Source organism: Lynx rufus, unplaced genomic scaffold, assembly GCF_022079265.1.
Source record: "Lynx rufus isolate CCGP_SWC_20201006 ecotype Redwood Valley unplaced genomic scaffold, mLynRuf1.p SCAF_17, whole genome shotgun sequence".
Classification (NCBI taxonomy): Eukaryota; Metazoa; Chordata; class Mammalia; order Carnivora; family Felidae; genus Lynx; species Lynx rufus.
Window position 1 is genome coordinate 12,454,365 of NW_025814831.1, and position 15,049 is coordinate 12,469,413.

A 15,049-nucleotide genomic window follows, 5' to 3' on the forward strand; every position below is an offset into this window, starting at 1 on the left:
CCCAGACCTACCCCTGGAGCGAGAGCAGGGTGGGCACCCAGTGGTGCCTGCTGCTCAGAGTGCGGTCAGCAGGCTCCAAGTTGGGAGAAGGGGGGAGGACCGTGACGGTGTGCGTGTGCCCCCCCTTCCTGGTGCCACCTCTCTTGGGCCCCGCTTCACATCACAGCCTGAGATTTCAGAAAACTGGGGCTGTCTGGCCTAATGCTAGATGTGGCCCATTCACTGGAAATGTCTCGTCTCTGCTTTTCCTCTGGACCCCAAACATCTCTGGGGGAAGCACTTGCCTTGTCCTTGTCTGACTTCACCCTGGACCTGATGACGGGGGGTGAGGGAGGAGGAGCTGCAGGTTTAAAAGAGACACTGTACATGGCGTATGCACTTGAGAGATGGCAGCTGCTGCTGCTGGGGAATTTTTCTTGTTGTTTCCTTTTAGTTGATACAGTGCACATGCCATAAAATCCACCTTTTAATTTATTAAAAAAATTTTTTTAATGTTCATTTTTGAGAGAGAGAGAGAGCAAGCAGGGGAGGAGCAGAGAGAGAGAGAGAGAGAGAGAGAGACATAGAATCTGAAGTAGGCTCCAGGCTCTGAGCTGTCAGCACAGAGCCCAATGCGGGGCTCGAACTCACAAACCATGGGATCATGACCTGAGCCGAAGTCGGACACTTAACCGACTGAGCCACCCAGGTGCCCCTGAAATCCACCTTTTTAAAGTACACATACAGTTCAATAGTTTTGAATATCTTCCCCAAATTGTGCAACCATCACCATTATCTAAGGCCAGAACATTTTCCTCATCCCAGAAAGAAATGTACCCATTTGTAGTCAGTCCCCATTGCCGCCAGCCCTTGGCAACCACCGTAGACAGATTTGCCTATTCTGGACATTTCATATGAATGAAGTCACACAATATGGGATTTTTGTGACCAGCTTCCTTCGCTCAGCATACAGTTTTCAAGGTCATGTTGTAGCCCGTGTTGGCACTTCTTTCCTTTTTCTGGCTGAATGATACCCCCATTGAATGGGCACATCATATCTTGTTTACCCACTCGTCAGTTGAGGGGCATTTCGGTTGTTGCCACTTTTTGCCAATGCTGCTGTGAACATTCCTGGGCAGGCTTTTGTGTGGACATAGGTTTCCATTCCCTTGGTTGTATATCTGGGAATCACACTGTGACTCTGTGTTTTAACTGTTTGTGGGACTGCCAGACTGTTTCCCAAAGCAGCTGTATCATTGTACATTCCCACTGGCAATGTTAGCACTTGTTATTTCCTGTCTTTTTGATTATAGCCATCCTAGTAGATGTGAAATAGGGTCTCCTTGTAGTTTTGATGTGTATTTCCTTGATGGCTAATGATGTCGAGCATCTTTTCACGTGCGCACCGGCCATCTGTATGTCTTATGTTGAGAACTTTCTATTCAAATCCTTTGCCCATTTTAAATTTGGGTCATCTTTTTATTGTTTATTTGTTCATAGTTCTTTATAGGTTTTGGATATTAGGCCATTATCAGATACATGATTTGCAAATATTTTTCTCCATTCTGTGGGTTGTCTTTTTTACTTTCTTGACAGTGCCCTTTGAAGCACAAAAGTTTTGAATTTCGATGATGTTAGATTTGTCTTTTTTTTTTACTTTCGTTGCTTATGCTTTTAGTGTCTAAGAAACCATTACCTGATCCAAGGTCATGAAGATTTACACTCATGTTTTCTTCTAAGAGTTTTATTGTTTTAGATCTTCAGTTTAGATCATGATCCATTTTGAATCAATTCTTGTATATGGTGTGAGGTAGGGTTCCAGATTCATTCTCTCACACATGGATATCTGGTTTTTGGATTGGTTGAAAAGACTGTTGTTCTCCCTATTGAATTGTATTGGCTCCCTGGTGGAAAATCAGTTGACTCTCTTTCTGGTGTCTCAATTATAGTCCTTTGATGTGTATGTCAGATCTTGTACCACTACCATCCTGCATGATTACTGTAGTTTTATTGTAAGTTTTTAAATTGGGAAGTGTGAGTCTTCCAACTTTATTCGTTTTCAGGATTTCAGTACTGGCTGTTCTGGGTCCCTTGCATTTTTACATGAATTTAAAGATTAACTTGTCACTTCCTGCTAAAAGAAAGCTGGGATTTTAATGGGGATTGTGCTGAATCTGTAGATCAGTGTGAGAGTGTTGTCAGCTTAATATATTAAACCTCTTATCCATGAACATGGGACGTCTTTCCATCTATTGAGATCTTCCTGAATGTCTTTCAATAATATTTTGTCTTTTCCAGCATTTAAGTCTTTGTTAGATTTCTTTCTTTTTTTTTTTTTTTTAAATTTTTTTTTTCAACGTTTATTTATTTTTGGGACAGAGAGAGACAGAGCATGAACGGGGGAGGGGCAGAGAGAGAGGGAGACACAGAATCGGAAACAGGCTCCAGGCTCTGAGCCATCAGCCCAGAGCCTGACGCGGGGCTCGAACTCACAGACCGCGAGATCGTGACCTGGCTGAAGTCGGACGCTTAACCGACTGTGCCACCCAGGCGCCCCTAGATTTATTTCTTAAGTGCTGTTATTTTTTGATGCTAGTATAAGTAGAATTATTTTCTTAATTTCACATTCAGATTGTTCATTGCTAGTAGGTAGAAATATAATTGTTTTTTGTGTGTTGATCTTTTATTCTGCAGTCTTGCTGAACTGACTTATCTTCATAGTTTTTGGGGTTTGTGTGTGTGGATTCCTTGGGATTTCCTATAGAGAAGATCATATCACCTGCATGTAGAGGTAGTTTTACTTCTTCTTTCCAGTCTGGATGCTTTTTATTTCACTCTCTCCTAATTGCCCTGGCGAGAACACCCAGTATGGTATTGAATGAATAGAAGTGGCGAGAACAGACATTCTTGTCTTGTTCCTGATCTTAGGCGGAAAGCATCCAGTCTTTCACCCCAAAGTAGGATATTTCTGTGGTTTTTATAAATGCTCTTTAATCAGTGAAGAAATTCCCCTCTATTCCTAGTTTGCTCAGTGTTTTTATCTTGAAGGCTGTTGGATTTTGTCAGGTGCCTTCTCTGAGTCTGTTGAGATGATCATCTCAATAAAAGCTTTGTCTTTTCTCCTGCTAATATGGAATGGACACTTTTTCTACTAGGGAGCCAACTGCCCATGTCTGAGCCCCCCCCACCCCACCCCCGGCCCCAGCTACACCACATACTCACTGTGTAACTCTGGGGAGGGAGCTTCGCCTCTCCGTGCCCCATTTTCCTCTTCTGTAAAATGGGAGTGACAGTACTTTCTTGTGGGGTTCTTGTGAAGGGGCTTGAGTTGCTGTGTAGACTGTGTTGTTTGGCACATATCAAGTGCAGTTTATTGAGAAGTTGGCTGTTGTCAGTGACATGTAGAAGTTTGGGTGGGCTGGGGTGGGAGGGGACGTTGACAGGGATATTGCAAGGCAAATCTAAAGGCCAGGCAGAGGCATCTGCTCTGAAAAATCTGGTGATGGGGAGTCTGGAAGCTCTTACAGGAGGTGGCCTTTTGGGCTCCAGGGATCTCTGAATCTTCCTGTGGGAGGGGGTGGGCCAAGGGGGCTCCGGGCTCCAGTCAAACCAGGTGAGCCCCTGTCTACTGCAGTTTGAGGCCTTGAGTGTCGCATTCTGTTCTGGTTGGGCTGCAGGGGCTGTGCTTTTGCAGCAACAAGCTTTCCCACCCCGGCTCTGAGTCTAGGCTGGGGGTGCAGAAATGGGGCCTTATTTAGGTAGTGGCTTACAGCTGAGAGCCAGGACACAGCCCCAGTACGTCCCCACCCTGATTTTCCTGACTTCTCTTTTCCTGGCCTGCCCTTTGAACCTCTGTCATTGACCATCATGTGACTTGGGGCAGGCTGCCTGTTTTGGCTTCTGCCCATGGAGACACCACCACAGCAATTTGAGGATTAAAGGAGTTCTGTGTTTGGAAGGCCTGCAGCACTGTCTGCCAGGGCTCAGCAGACGCTGCCCCTAGAACACCCTCCCGTGGTCCCCAAGAAGTCCTGCAACCCCTGAAATCTGCCAACACCCGACAATTTTGCGCCAGTTTGGAGCCTGGACTTGTGGGGGGGGGGGAGGAGGGGCGGGTAGAAACATTTTTAACATGCCCTGTGTAATTCTTGGCATTCATTTTTATGAGCTGTATGAGGCTGGATCTTAAACCTTGGTTTAATGTACTGACCTTAGCCAGCCAAGTAGCTAGAAGCTCCTGGAGACAAGCCACTTTGCTTGTTTACTTTTGGTTTGGTTTCCAAGTTGGGGGGGGGGCACCACCCCCTCACTAACGCTCGGCCTTTCCTGGCCTCTGTGCCCAGAAGTACAGGGTGGTCCCACCACCTCCTGAGGAGCTGCTGGCCTGGTCTGAGAAGGGGAGTAGACAAGAAGCAGTAATAACAAACCGGTAATGTAATTTAGCAATCAGTAGAGAGCGTCAGAGCACCTTTAGTTATCCCACAAATAATCTATCTTGGCCTAACTCAGGGCCTGGCACCAGGAGCGTCCGGACAAGCAGAGCAGACCCAGCATCCAGAGCTTTTCAGAGAACCCACTGGATGGGCACCCCTCTGAGCCCGGGGACTCAGGAAAGGCAGGGTGTGAGAAGCTGTTGGCAGGGGGGCAAGGCCGGGGCTGGAGTGTGTCTGCAGCAGGCTGGAGAAGGGTGGGGAGTGTGCTTGAGAAAGGGAGAGAGGGAGGGAGAGAGTCAGGAGGCCAGACCTGGCAGGCAGGTGGCTGATGAGATGTGTCCTTTAGGTAGCGAGAGGGTGAGGGCCCTTGTGTCCCCAGGCACAGGAACGCTTGTGTAGCCTTGGGCATGCACTTTAATCTCCCTGACGTCAGCTTCCTTCTCAAAGGATTATTTTGCAGACTTCAGAGGTGATGCATGCAAAGTCCTTTGCACGGTGCTAGACATGTGCCAGGAGCTAAGCACGTGGCACCTCTCCTGCAGTCATTGTTAAGCTGATGAGGCACACGGTAGGAGAAGCCTCTATTGAACCAGAAGAATGCTCATAGTTTGTTGAGAGAAAATCGGCCGCAAAACAGGATCCTCTTGTAAAGTTCTGCGTGCATAAAATGTGTATATGCCTCAGGCTGAGAAGTTTGTTGTCGTAGTCTTATCTGTGAACGCGTGTGGTTCTTACTTTTTTTTGAGTCAAGTTTTATACTCCTCTTGTACTGGTTTTGTAATTATGGAAACGTTAGGAAATGTAATTAAAGGGGCGCCTGGGAGGCCCAGTCGGTTGAGTGTCGGACTCTTGATTTAGGCTCAGGTCGTGATCCCAGGGTCATGGGATGGAGTCCAGAGTTGGGCTCTGTACTGGGGTGGAGCCTGCTTGGGATTCTCTCTCTCGCCCTCTGCCCCTCTCCCCTGCTCACATGCGCAGATGCATACATACTCCCTCTCAAATAAAAATTAAAAAAGAAATGTAATTGAAGAATATGCTGCCGTTACTGTCAGTGTGTGTGTGTGTGTGTGTGTGTGTGTGTGTGCACTCGCTGCGGACTTGGGGGTGTCTGCTCAGGAGAGCAGGGCTGTCGAGCGTGGCCCCGGGGAGGTGGCTCTGTCACAGGAAGCGGGCCCGGGGGCTAGTAGGCAGGCGTGCTGACGTGGGCTTCTTCGCCGTTCCCAGATGACAGGATCTGCTCGCCACCCTTCATGGAGCTCACCAGCCTGTGTGGAGACGACACCATGAGGCTCCTGGAGAAGAACGGCCTGGCATTCCCCTTCAGTGCGTACCACGCCCAGGCCCCGCTGGGCAGGCTGGCCGGGCCGCGGGCCGGGTGGGGATGGGGGGCTGTCTGTGCTCCCTGGGATGCATGAAGGCCTTGGCCGCCAGGGAGGGCTTTGCAGCACTCAGCGGACACGGGTCCTCAGGTGGTGTGGGCGGCGGGTGCTCTTTTGCCGGCCTGGCAGTGTCTGTCCAGACGCCTGAGTGCAGATGCTGGCCGTTGTTGAGTCCGCGTGTCTGCTACCTGCCCCTCGTCCCCACGGGCTGCTGGAGGGTCAAGAATTTCTCCCTGTATCGCGAGTCAGGCTTTGTGGAGAATAACCTCACTGATTTCTCTCTGCTTTTCTCTCCCTGCTCCATAGTTTGCAAAACCAGAGTGGCTCATGGCACCAACTCTCATGAGGTGAGTGGAAGCTTTGACTGCCCTGTGTCCCCATCTCCCCCTGTGCCCCCACCTTTCCAGCTCACAGTGTCTCTCTGGGAGCCCGCAGGGGTCTGTGTGCCGGATCTCACACTGCTGCTCCGGCTCCCTGTCCTGCTCCTGGTTGTGGCTTTGTGCGTGGTCTCCAGCTTCTCCCCGTGCCTGTCCTGTCCCCAGGGGCGAGATGGGTGTTCCAGGGGTCTGCCTGCCCGCTGCGAGCCCCAGCAAGTCACATCACGTCCCAGTTTGACCTGTCCGACTTTCCAACCTTTGGCTCATCAGTGTCGATCGCTCCCTGGGGCACCTGCTCTGTGCCAGCCACTGCCCCAGGCCCCTCTGAGTGCTGCTCACTGGAGCTGTGGTGTCCCTGCCAGCTGCTCACAGACCGGCTGGTCCTGCTGAATTTAGAAGGGAGTCGGGGAGGCAGCGGCACTCTACTTGCCAGTGTGTGGGGATTCCTCCACCCTCTCTGTCATTCCTTTATTCCCCCGTGGGCATTCCCAGCCCCACTCAGTGCCCGGGGAAGAACGCACAGGATGTGCACCCTGCCCCGGGGGGTAGAGACCGAGTCCCAGAGACATAGCACCGGTGAGATATGGTGCAGGACCATAAGCAGAGGAGGCCTTCCGGGGGTAAGGGGAGCAGGTGGCCAGGCAGGGACTCCATTGGGTTGCCCTTGCTGTCTTTGGAACCACACTGGGACGTTGTCCTCAGGGCTTCCCTCCACCCCCACCCCATCGTCTGCATTTCGTTCCCTTACAGGCACGGCCCGGCCTGGGGGCCTTCCTGTTAGGCACCGGGGAGGGTGCACTGGGCCGCAGACTCAGCGCCCATCCTGAGGCCCCGTGGGGAGAGTCTGACCCAGTCAGAAGTGCTCCCCGAGACCTTGGGATGAAACCTGGACAGCCCCCCAGCAGTGCCCGGAAGCAGAGTTCCGTGGTGGTCTTTCTCCCTGGCATACGTTTGTGGCGACACTTATATGCCTATAAATAGGAAGTGTCAGTGTGATATATGGTACATGGTGTGACGGAAGCTGCTGGGCCGAGGGTGTGCCTCTGCCCGTGGGAAGGAATGTGGGGGCAGCCCCCGGAAATCGCGGCCTGCTGCAGAGGTCAGCCGCCTCGTAAGGCTGGTTGCCCTTGGGGAGCCATCCCTGCCTGGGCCTGCCTGGGCTCTGGGCCAGGGATGTGCTCCATGCCAGGCGCTGGGAGGGAGCCGGAATGCTTCAGAGCAGCCAGAGTCATGTCGCCAGAACCCACATTCCCCTCGGCACCTGCCGGCCAGCCTTCCACCTGCCCCTTCTCACTAGCACCTGGTTCCTCTGTTGGTCAGTGCCTTGCAGTTTTCTGGATGGAAGGATGACTCTAATCATCATTAGTGTGATTAGACCATCCCGATGCAGAAAAGGTCAGCCTGCAGGGAAGAAACCACTTCTGTCTTCACAAGAGAACTCTGAAATCTTGTGGACCTGGGAGCGGGTCTGGCTCTGGGCGTTGCCAGCGGTGGGACTTGGGGCAGATTACCCAGCCTCTCTGAGTGTCTGTCTGCACGTGGGGATGGCATAGCGGTCGAGGGGGAGTGAGGGAGTTGCCATACGTGCTGCCCTGCACCTGTCGGGTGAGCTATTAGGGAACCAGCTGCTATGGAGCCTGCCGGGGCACGGGAGAAGCAGTGGGGGTTCCAGGTCCAAGTGAGTTCCCTCCTGCCAACGTATGGGGTCAGTGCCTTTGGGGGCAGCTTTCACCCCTCAGTCTTGCTGTCTGAGTCTGGCTCCAGAATGTACACGTGGGTACCTCCCTGTCTCCGCCCCCCCCCACTTCTCCCAACCCACAGTGTGCTGTTTCAGGGAGGGGCTCCCCCAGATCGGGAACGGAGGAGCATCCAACATTGGGATCTGGAGACTCCCAGGGAGTGTGTGTGTGCTCTGGGCTGCCTGCCTCCTGGCAGGCTTCAACATCAGAGGGATGCCCCTTTGAGTGGGGTGCCCTCCATGGCATGAGCCTGGGCGTTGGGGAGCAAGGCTCTTCCCCTGTTTCACGGGGGCCTGGGGATGTTGGGTGCAGCAAGGATGGAGGACAGGTCTGTGGACGTAATTCGCTTTAAACAGAAAAGTGAGGCTTTCTTTTTTTTTTTTTTTTTAATTTTAAAAAAATGTTTATTTTTTTATTTTTGAGAGAGAGCACAGTGGGGGAGAGTTAGAGAGAAAGAGACAGGGAGACACAGAATCCAAAGCAAGGCTGGAGGCTCTGAGCTGTCAGCACAGAGCCCAATGCGAGGCCCACACTCACAAACTGCGAGATCATGACCTGGGCCCAGGTCGGATGCTCAACCGTCCGAACCACCCAGGCGCCCCAAAAGTGAGGCTTTCTGATTAGGGTCCTTCCTTACCTGTACTGAGGTCTACCTGAGCCCTCCCTCAGAATCCCAAGCTCAACTAAAGTCAACTAGTTTTGGCAAACCACTCTCTTTTTATTTCCTGTTCATAGAGCCGTTTGTTTTTTGTTTTGTTTTGTTTTTAAGCCAGTGCATGCACACTGATTTGCTTGGCAGTGAAATCATCATCCTCCCCCCCCCCCCACCTCTTTGTTAAACCACTAAGCCAGAAGCTCAAAGTGCCCCTGAAGCATCTAGCCCATGGTAGTTATTGTTGCTGTTCTACAAGTGAGGAAAACAAGCTTAGGGCGAGTCCCCTGTCAGCCCTCATGCAGCCAGGTGCTGGAGCTAGGACTTAACCCCGTGTCTGGCTCGCCTAGCTCCCGGGCCGCCTGTGGGCTTTCTCTTCCTTGTCAGAAGGCTAAGGAGACGGTCGCTGCGGCACACGCATGCACTCACATGTGCACACATATGCACACATTTTTTGTTTCTGCATGTGGCCTGCCTCTCCACTCCTGCCCTGCCCGGCCGAGCACCAGGAACGTTGGGGTGGTGCTCTGTGACAGTTGACGTCAGGGGTGGCTGCCAGTGCAGGCAGCCAGCTGTCCAGGCTCCGTCATTCCTGCCCATAGTCCTGGGCATCTGGTGGCTCCTTCCTGGGGCCTTTGGGCTGCAAGGGATTAGTCATGGTCCCGGCTCTGGCAGCTGAGCCAAAGCAGAGATTTTCTCCAGCTGTGCCTCTGCCCTCCCTACCTTCGTGGCCCTACCAGATCCTCTCAGTGGGGACCTTTGTCCCCACAGGCATCGGAGTCAGAGCAGCGCGTTCCCATTTCTCAAGCATCCATGTGGTTCACTGAATGTGTGAGAGGCCAAGACTTCGTGCTGGGCAGACCCAGTCCCAGCCTGGGCTCCATCACTTTCCAACCAGCCACTGAGCTGCTCAGGGCCTCAGTTTCCCCATCTGTAAAAGGTGCATGATAACATGCCTTACACTCCCTGCCTCTCCTGGATCTTTGTGGAAGAATCTCTAAGGATGTCGTAAGGATTGAATAGTATACAACCGGGGGTCCCGTTCCCAGGATTACGGTGTAGAGTTGGGCAGTGCATAGCCAGCTCAACCCTACGTGGACAGCCTGATGGTACAGGATTTCCAAATCCCCACAGCAGGAGTGAATCGACCCCCAGGTGTTCATTCTCGAGTCTCACTCCCCTCATCCTGGCTTGAGATTCTTCCTGGGGAGTCCTCAGTTCACAGGGATGGTGGTTCTTGGTGCATCTGGGCAGGTGATGTGCCCTTGGGTAAGGCTGAGTAGGTGGTGGATTCTGACAGAGCTCTTGGCTCCCTGTTTCTATAGATGGCCATCGTGTTCAACCAGGAGGGCCTGAGTGCCATCCAGCCACCCTGTGTGGTCCAGAACTTCATCAACCACAACGCTGTTTTGTACAAGGTGTTTGTGGTGGGCGAGTCCTACACCGTGGTCCAGAGGCCCTCGCTGAAGAACTTCTCTGCCGGCACGTCAGGTAACCAGGCTTCCCGCTGTCGCAGGGGCCCGGCTGGGACAGGGCGTCGGCTGTCTGTCCTGCCGCACTTACCCTGCTACCCCGTGTTATTTTGGAGGGGGCAGGGATGATGTGATCTGAAGGGTGGAGGAGGTCTGCTCAGTAGTGAGAAGTCTTGGAGAACGAGGTAAAACCCCACTCCACCGGGTCATTGTAGGGGCTTCATCCTCCCGGACCACTGTAAGCTCCGGGACTCCTCCGAAAGCTCTCCGCGCCCAGGGCACTTCCTGGGGGCCCCACAGAGATGACACGCATGAGGAACATGCTGGAATGGGTGATTGGCCCTTGAGGGAAGTGAGGGTTTGGGAAAGGGCCCCTCTTATTTTTTGAAGGCCAGAGTGCTGACTGTTTTATCACGTCTTTTTTTTTTCCAAGTGGGGAGGCCCAGCGTTACTTGCTGCTTCTGCAGCCACTGAGTGGATGTGTGCTCCGTTAGAGGTCACACAGGGTCCAGCACTTCCTAGTTGTGGGACCTCAGGCAGGTCCATGTGGGCACAGTCACCCCACCGCGTCCCCCCTTACAGGGGTGAGGACTGAGTGAGCATGTTTTGGATCCCAAGTGTCCCTCAGATGGTCACAGGGTGGTGGAGTTTTTAGGATGCTGCCATTATTTGGGGCATTTGAGGGGATCCTGTAAGGAGGCTGAGGGGCTCCACAAGCTCAGTTTTATTAATTAATTAATTAATTATTTATTTAGGGAGAGCGAGTGCATGAGCAGGGGAGGGGCAGAGAGAGAGAGAGAGAGAGAGAGAGGGAAAATCCCAGGAGGCTCTGCACTGTCAGCACGGAGTCTGACACAGGGCTCGAACCCACAAACCACAAGATCATGACCTGAGCTGAAACCCAAGAACCTGACCCTTAACCGACTGAGCCACCCAGGCGCCCTGCTCAGCTTTTTTTTTTTTTTAGCTACTCTCCTGACACCAGCTGATCTTTGGCCCTTTCAGAAACTGACACTAAGATACGGATTTGCTGGTGTTGGGGCTGCTCAAAAGAATGTTCTAGTGGTTCTGAAGGCATCTCTAAGGCAAGTTCCAGAAACCTTTGGAGCAGAGTAACCGTGTCTTTGAAATAAGCACAGCTTTCTAAGAGGATCCCTTGCAGGATATTTGATTGTCCTCATGTGCTGTGCTCAGACATGCCGTGCATTTATCTCTGCAAGGGAAACCCGCCATCACCAGATGCAGTGAAATACCGGGCCGTTCTGTCTCCATCTGAGTCAACAGATGTGTCTTCTTAAAGTCCCTCCTGCTGGGATTGCCGGTCACCATCCGTTCCTGGTGGCTTTAAGCCACTCCTCTTGAATAAAGTTCAGCTGTTCATCCCCAGGACAGCTTTTTTCTTCCCATTAACGCAACACAGAGAGCAGACACTTTGAAAATGTGCGCCCGTTTTCACTTCCTTTCTGGGTGCAAGCAGCCTTCCCAGCCAGGCGGGGGGCTCCAGGACTCAAGGCTGCATTGTCAGGGTTTGGGACATCCCCATAATCCCCCTGGTCCCAGCTCTCGCACACTGGGATGATGTAATGATCTGGGGGTGAGGGGACTAAGATCTGGAGGGGTCTTTTTGTATATGACTATATAGCAGCAGGAGGCATTCTTATAAATTGTGGGCTGGAAGAGACTATTTTTTTTTTTAATTATGTATTTTCTCTAATTTTTAAAAAGTACGTGCTTTAAGTCTGTGGAAAATATATTAAGAGTAGCATACCTTACATAGCCTCCTTTCTTTTTTTCTTTTTTTATTAAAAGAATTTTTTTTTTAACATTTATTCACCTTTGAGGGACAGAGCACAAGCCGGGGAGAGAGAGGGAGGGAGACACAGAATCTGAAGCAGGCTCCGGGTTCTGAGCTGTCAGCACAGGACCTGACATGGGGCTCAAACCCACTAACTGCAGTATCATGACCTGAGCCGAAGTCAGACGCTTAACTGACCGAGCCACCCAGGCGCCCCTCTTTTTTTTTTTATTTTTACTCAAATCCCCTCTACCTGTAAGAAATTTACTGCCACGTTTCCTTCCTTTCCAGACAAAGGAAAGGAAGTTTTCTCCTTTTCCTCCCTGTTACAAAGTGCTGGGCCAGTTTCTGTCTCAGCCCTGGGAGCCGTTTGCAGCCAGGCACAGGCTCTGTGTCCTGTGTCTTGAGGATGAGGCTCCATGTTTCTGTGTCTTCTCATGACTGTGTTTCTTCTCATGACAGGTTGCCAGTTTTCCATAAAATGTAGGCTGGGGAGTAGGTAAACTCACAGAGCCAATGCAGGAATGTTTATTATGCTCAGGCAAGTTGAATAACTTTCAGCATGTCCGTCCATCCATCCCAAAGCCGATTTCATGTCTGCGGTCTTCAGGGCATCGTGCCGGGGAGCCGGCGCGGGCTTTGTTCTCTTTATGTGCGTGTTCTTTCCAGATGAGAAGCGTAACTCGACAGGGGTCCTTTAAGCTGGACCAGTTGAGCAGCGGGCTCTGGGGCTCTGGCCTCTTTCCAGCCCCCACACTGGCTTTCCAGTTTCCCTTGTCCAGTGTGGCCTACAGCTTCCCCATCCACGCAAGGAGCTGTGGGATTCTTCAGGACCTGGGGGGCGGGGGGCCAGGGACACTAGCCTTCCCTCCATAACGACCGTGCTCTGTTGATTTTCAGGTGCACTTGTGGTTTTCCCTGTTAACGTTTCTGAAGTCAGGTGATTTTTAGAGCCAGGCATCTTCTAGTTGCTTCTGCTGGAGTGAAAGTCAGGTTCTTACTGAGAGGGTTGGTGTTGGCTTGTGTCAGCCACTAGGAACACGTATCCTATGCCTGTCGTTCGCAGTTGGGGAGATTGCTCCCCTGTCTCTACCCAGTGCCAGGACCGAGATAGGCACGTCTCTGTGTTCCCCTTTTGTGCAGTGGATTTACTTTCGTTTCCTGTACTGTGTGGACTAGTGCCTTTATTTTACCCTTCTCCCTGGGCCTTTTTTCCCTTAGGGGTACATCAAAGAATGATATCACTTGCCACGTAGAACTGGGGTCAGCAGACTTTTTCTGCAAAAGCCTAGATAGTAAATATTTCCAACTCTGTCATAATTATTTAATGCTGCCCTTGAGGCATGAAAGCAGCTATAGACAATATGTTAGCACCTGGGCCTGGCTGTGTTCCAGTAAAACTTTATTTACAAATGGCAGGTGACAGGCTAGGTTTGGCTTTCAGTCTCTGGTTTGCCGATCTGTCATCTAGAGCCTCTCTAGTGTAATGGATGCCGTATTTCCTTGAGCCTGCCATGTGCCCAGCCCTGTGCCTGGTAACTGATCCAGTAGGTGACTAGATAGTCAGCCAAGTATCCTGCCCTCATGTGTTCCTATTCTAGTGGGAGAACCCACACATGCGGAAAGAAAGAATAAAAAGATGCATCGTGGCATAGATGAAGGGCTCCAGAGGAAACAGTGGGTCCTGGGACCCCGCTGGGTGAGGGAGCCAGAGCTGGCCTCTCTGTGGAGCTGATACTTGTATGGGATCTAGAAGAAGATGTGGGCCTCCGTCTGCAGCACTGTGACGTGCCCCCCTCCCCAGAGACACACATGAAGAGTAAGCAAATAAAGCTGAGGAAAGTGTGGTCCGTGCTCATAACTGCTGAGTTACTGCAATATTTGGGGATTAAACCTGTCATTTACTCTGTTTTGAACCTGTTCTTCTTGTCTATACATCAAGGGCCGAAAGCACCCATATTCCCCTCATTGCCTTCCCGCCCCTGTGGGGCGCTGGTAGTGGTTCGTTACTCAGACTGTGTGTCTCAGGACTGTTCCAGACACTGGGAGTGAGTGGATGGGGTCCCAGATCCAGAGTGGTCCTGTGATCGGAGTGTCAGGGCCCAGCCAGGTCCGTCTTTAGAGGAAGTGGGTATCTTAAAGCTCCCCAAGGAGCTGGCATCGGAGGACACGTGACCCACTCTGACCCGTCTCAGCTTCCCAGTGTCCTGGGCCAGGGAGTGTCTGGAAGTTGCCCACACCCCCTCTGGCCGCTGTTCAGGCCACACACAGGTGGTACTTGAGCAGAGGCCCCCCCACCCTCCACTGCCACTGTCATTGCTGAATAGTCCCCTGGCCTGAGCCCCCAGGTCAGAGTTAGCCCAGGAGGAGAAACAATCTCCTTGGAAAACGGTCCACGTTTTTTATTGGTGTCCCTTCCACAAGAAACTGTTGGGTGATGTGGTCTGTCCAGTCCAGTGAGTGCTGGGTGTGCCTTTCTGAGTGCCCAGCTTCTTCCCTTCCTGGCAGAGTTAAGCACCGTGGTGTTTCCTTGTGGCTCCTGCAGGCTTCCCAGCCTCCCTGAACTTGGCTGTGTCTACCTGCTCTGTGTGGCCCCCCTCCCCAGGCTTGCTCTGCTACCCTTGGGGACCCTCGGGGTGGGTGGGAGGCACCCTGAGCTTGGTGGGGTTGGGCCAGGCCGGGCTACAGGGCAAAAAGGTGGGCAGTGCCCGCAGAAGGCCAGAACACCTGTTGCAGCTGCTCGAGGCCCACTCTGTCCTCCGGCCCTCAGGGCTTGCCACCCCTGAAGGCCCCCTCTTCTTGGCTCTTGGAGCCCAGGAGTAGAGATTGGTGGGGCTGCTTGGCACAAGTCCTGCAGGGTGTTTATTTTCCCCAGGCTCCTCCCCAGGACCGTCTCTCGTGCCCCCCGTCTGGACTGGCTCTGGTCGGAGCGGCGGGAGGACTGTCGGGCACACCGGGGCGGCAAGGGGCTTGTGTGCCCCACTAGCGGGAAGGATGCCAGGTACCTCTCAGCGCCTGCCTGCTTGGCCTCCGCCCGAATCACTTCCTCATGCATGATTGTTGCGGCGCCGTAATCCTGGAGCTGGTGGGGGTCGTTGGCAATCAGAGCGGGTGCCCCGCTATGGCCTGGCCCCTGCACGCCATGGTGCTTCCACCAAGGCCCTTCCTGTCCTGCGCTTAGGGACCCAGGTCCCAGGGATGAGCAGTATGTCCTGAGGACGGG

The 15,049-nt window shown here is 52.5% G+C and overlaps 1 protein-coding gene across 2 annotated transcripts in view; it reads left to right on the plus strand.

The window, feature by feature from the left end:
* The window catches only part of ITPK1 (inositol-tetrakisphosphate 1-kinase), a 179,507-nt gene that overhangs the window by 151,816 nt on the left and 12,642 nt on the right, over window positions 1-15,049 (plus strand). The window contains exons 6-9 of one of the 2 annotated variants that reach the window (XM_047080191.1): window positions 5,637-5,735; window positions 6,098-6,138; window positions 9,885-10,050; window positions 14,702-14,827. In XM_047080191.1, coding sequence (XP_046936147.1) covers window positions 5,637-5,735; window positions 6,098-6,138; window positions 9,885-10,050; window positions 14,702-14,827 — 432 coding nt within the window. The remainder of the gene's footprint in view (window positions 1-5,636; window positions 5,736-6,097; window positions 6,139-9,884; window positions 10,051-14,701; window positions 14,828-15,049) is intronic. The other variant, XM_047080193.1, reaches the window with a different exon arrangement.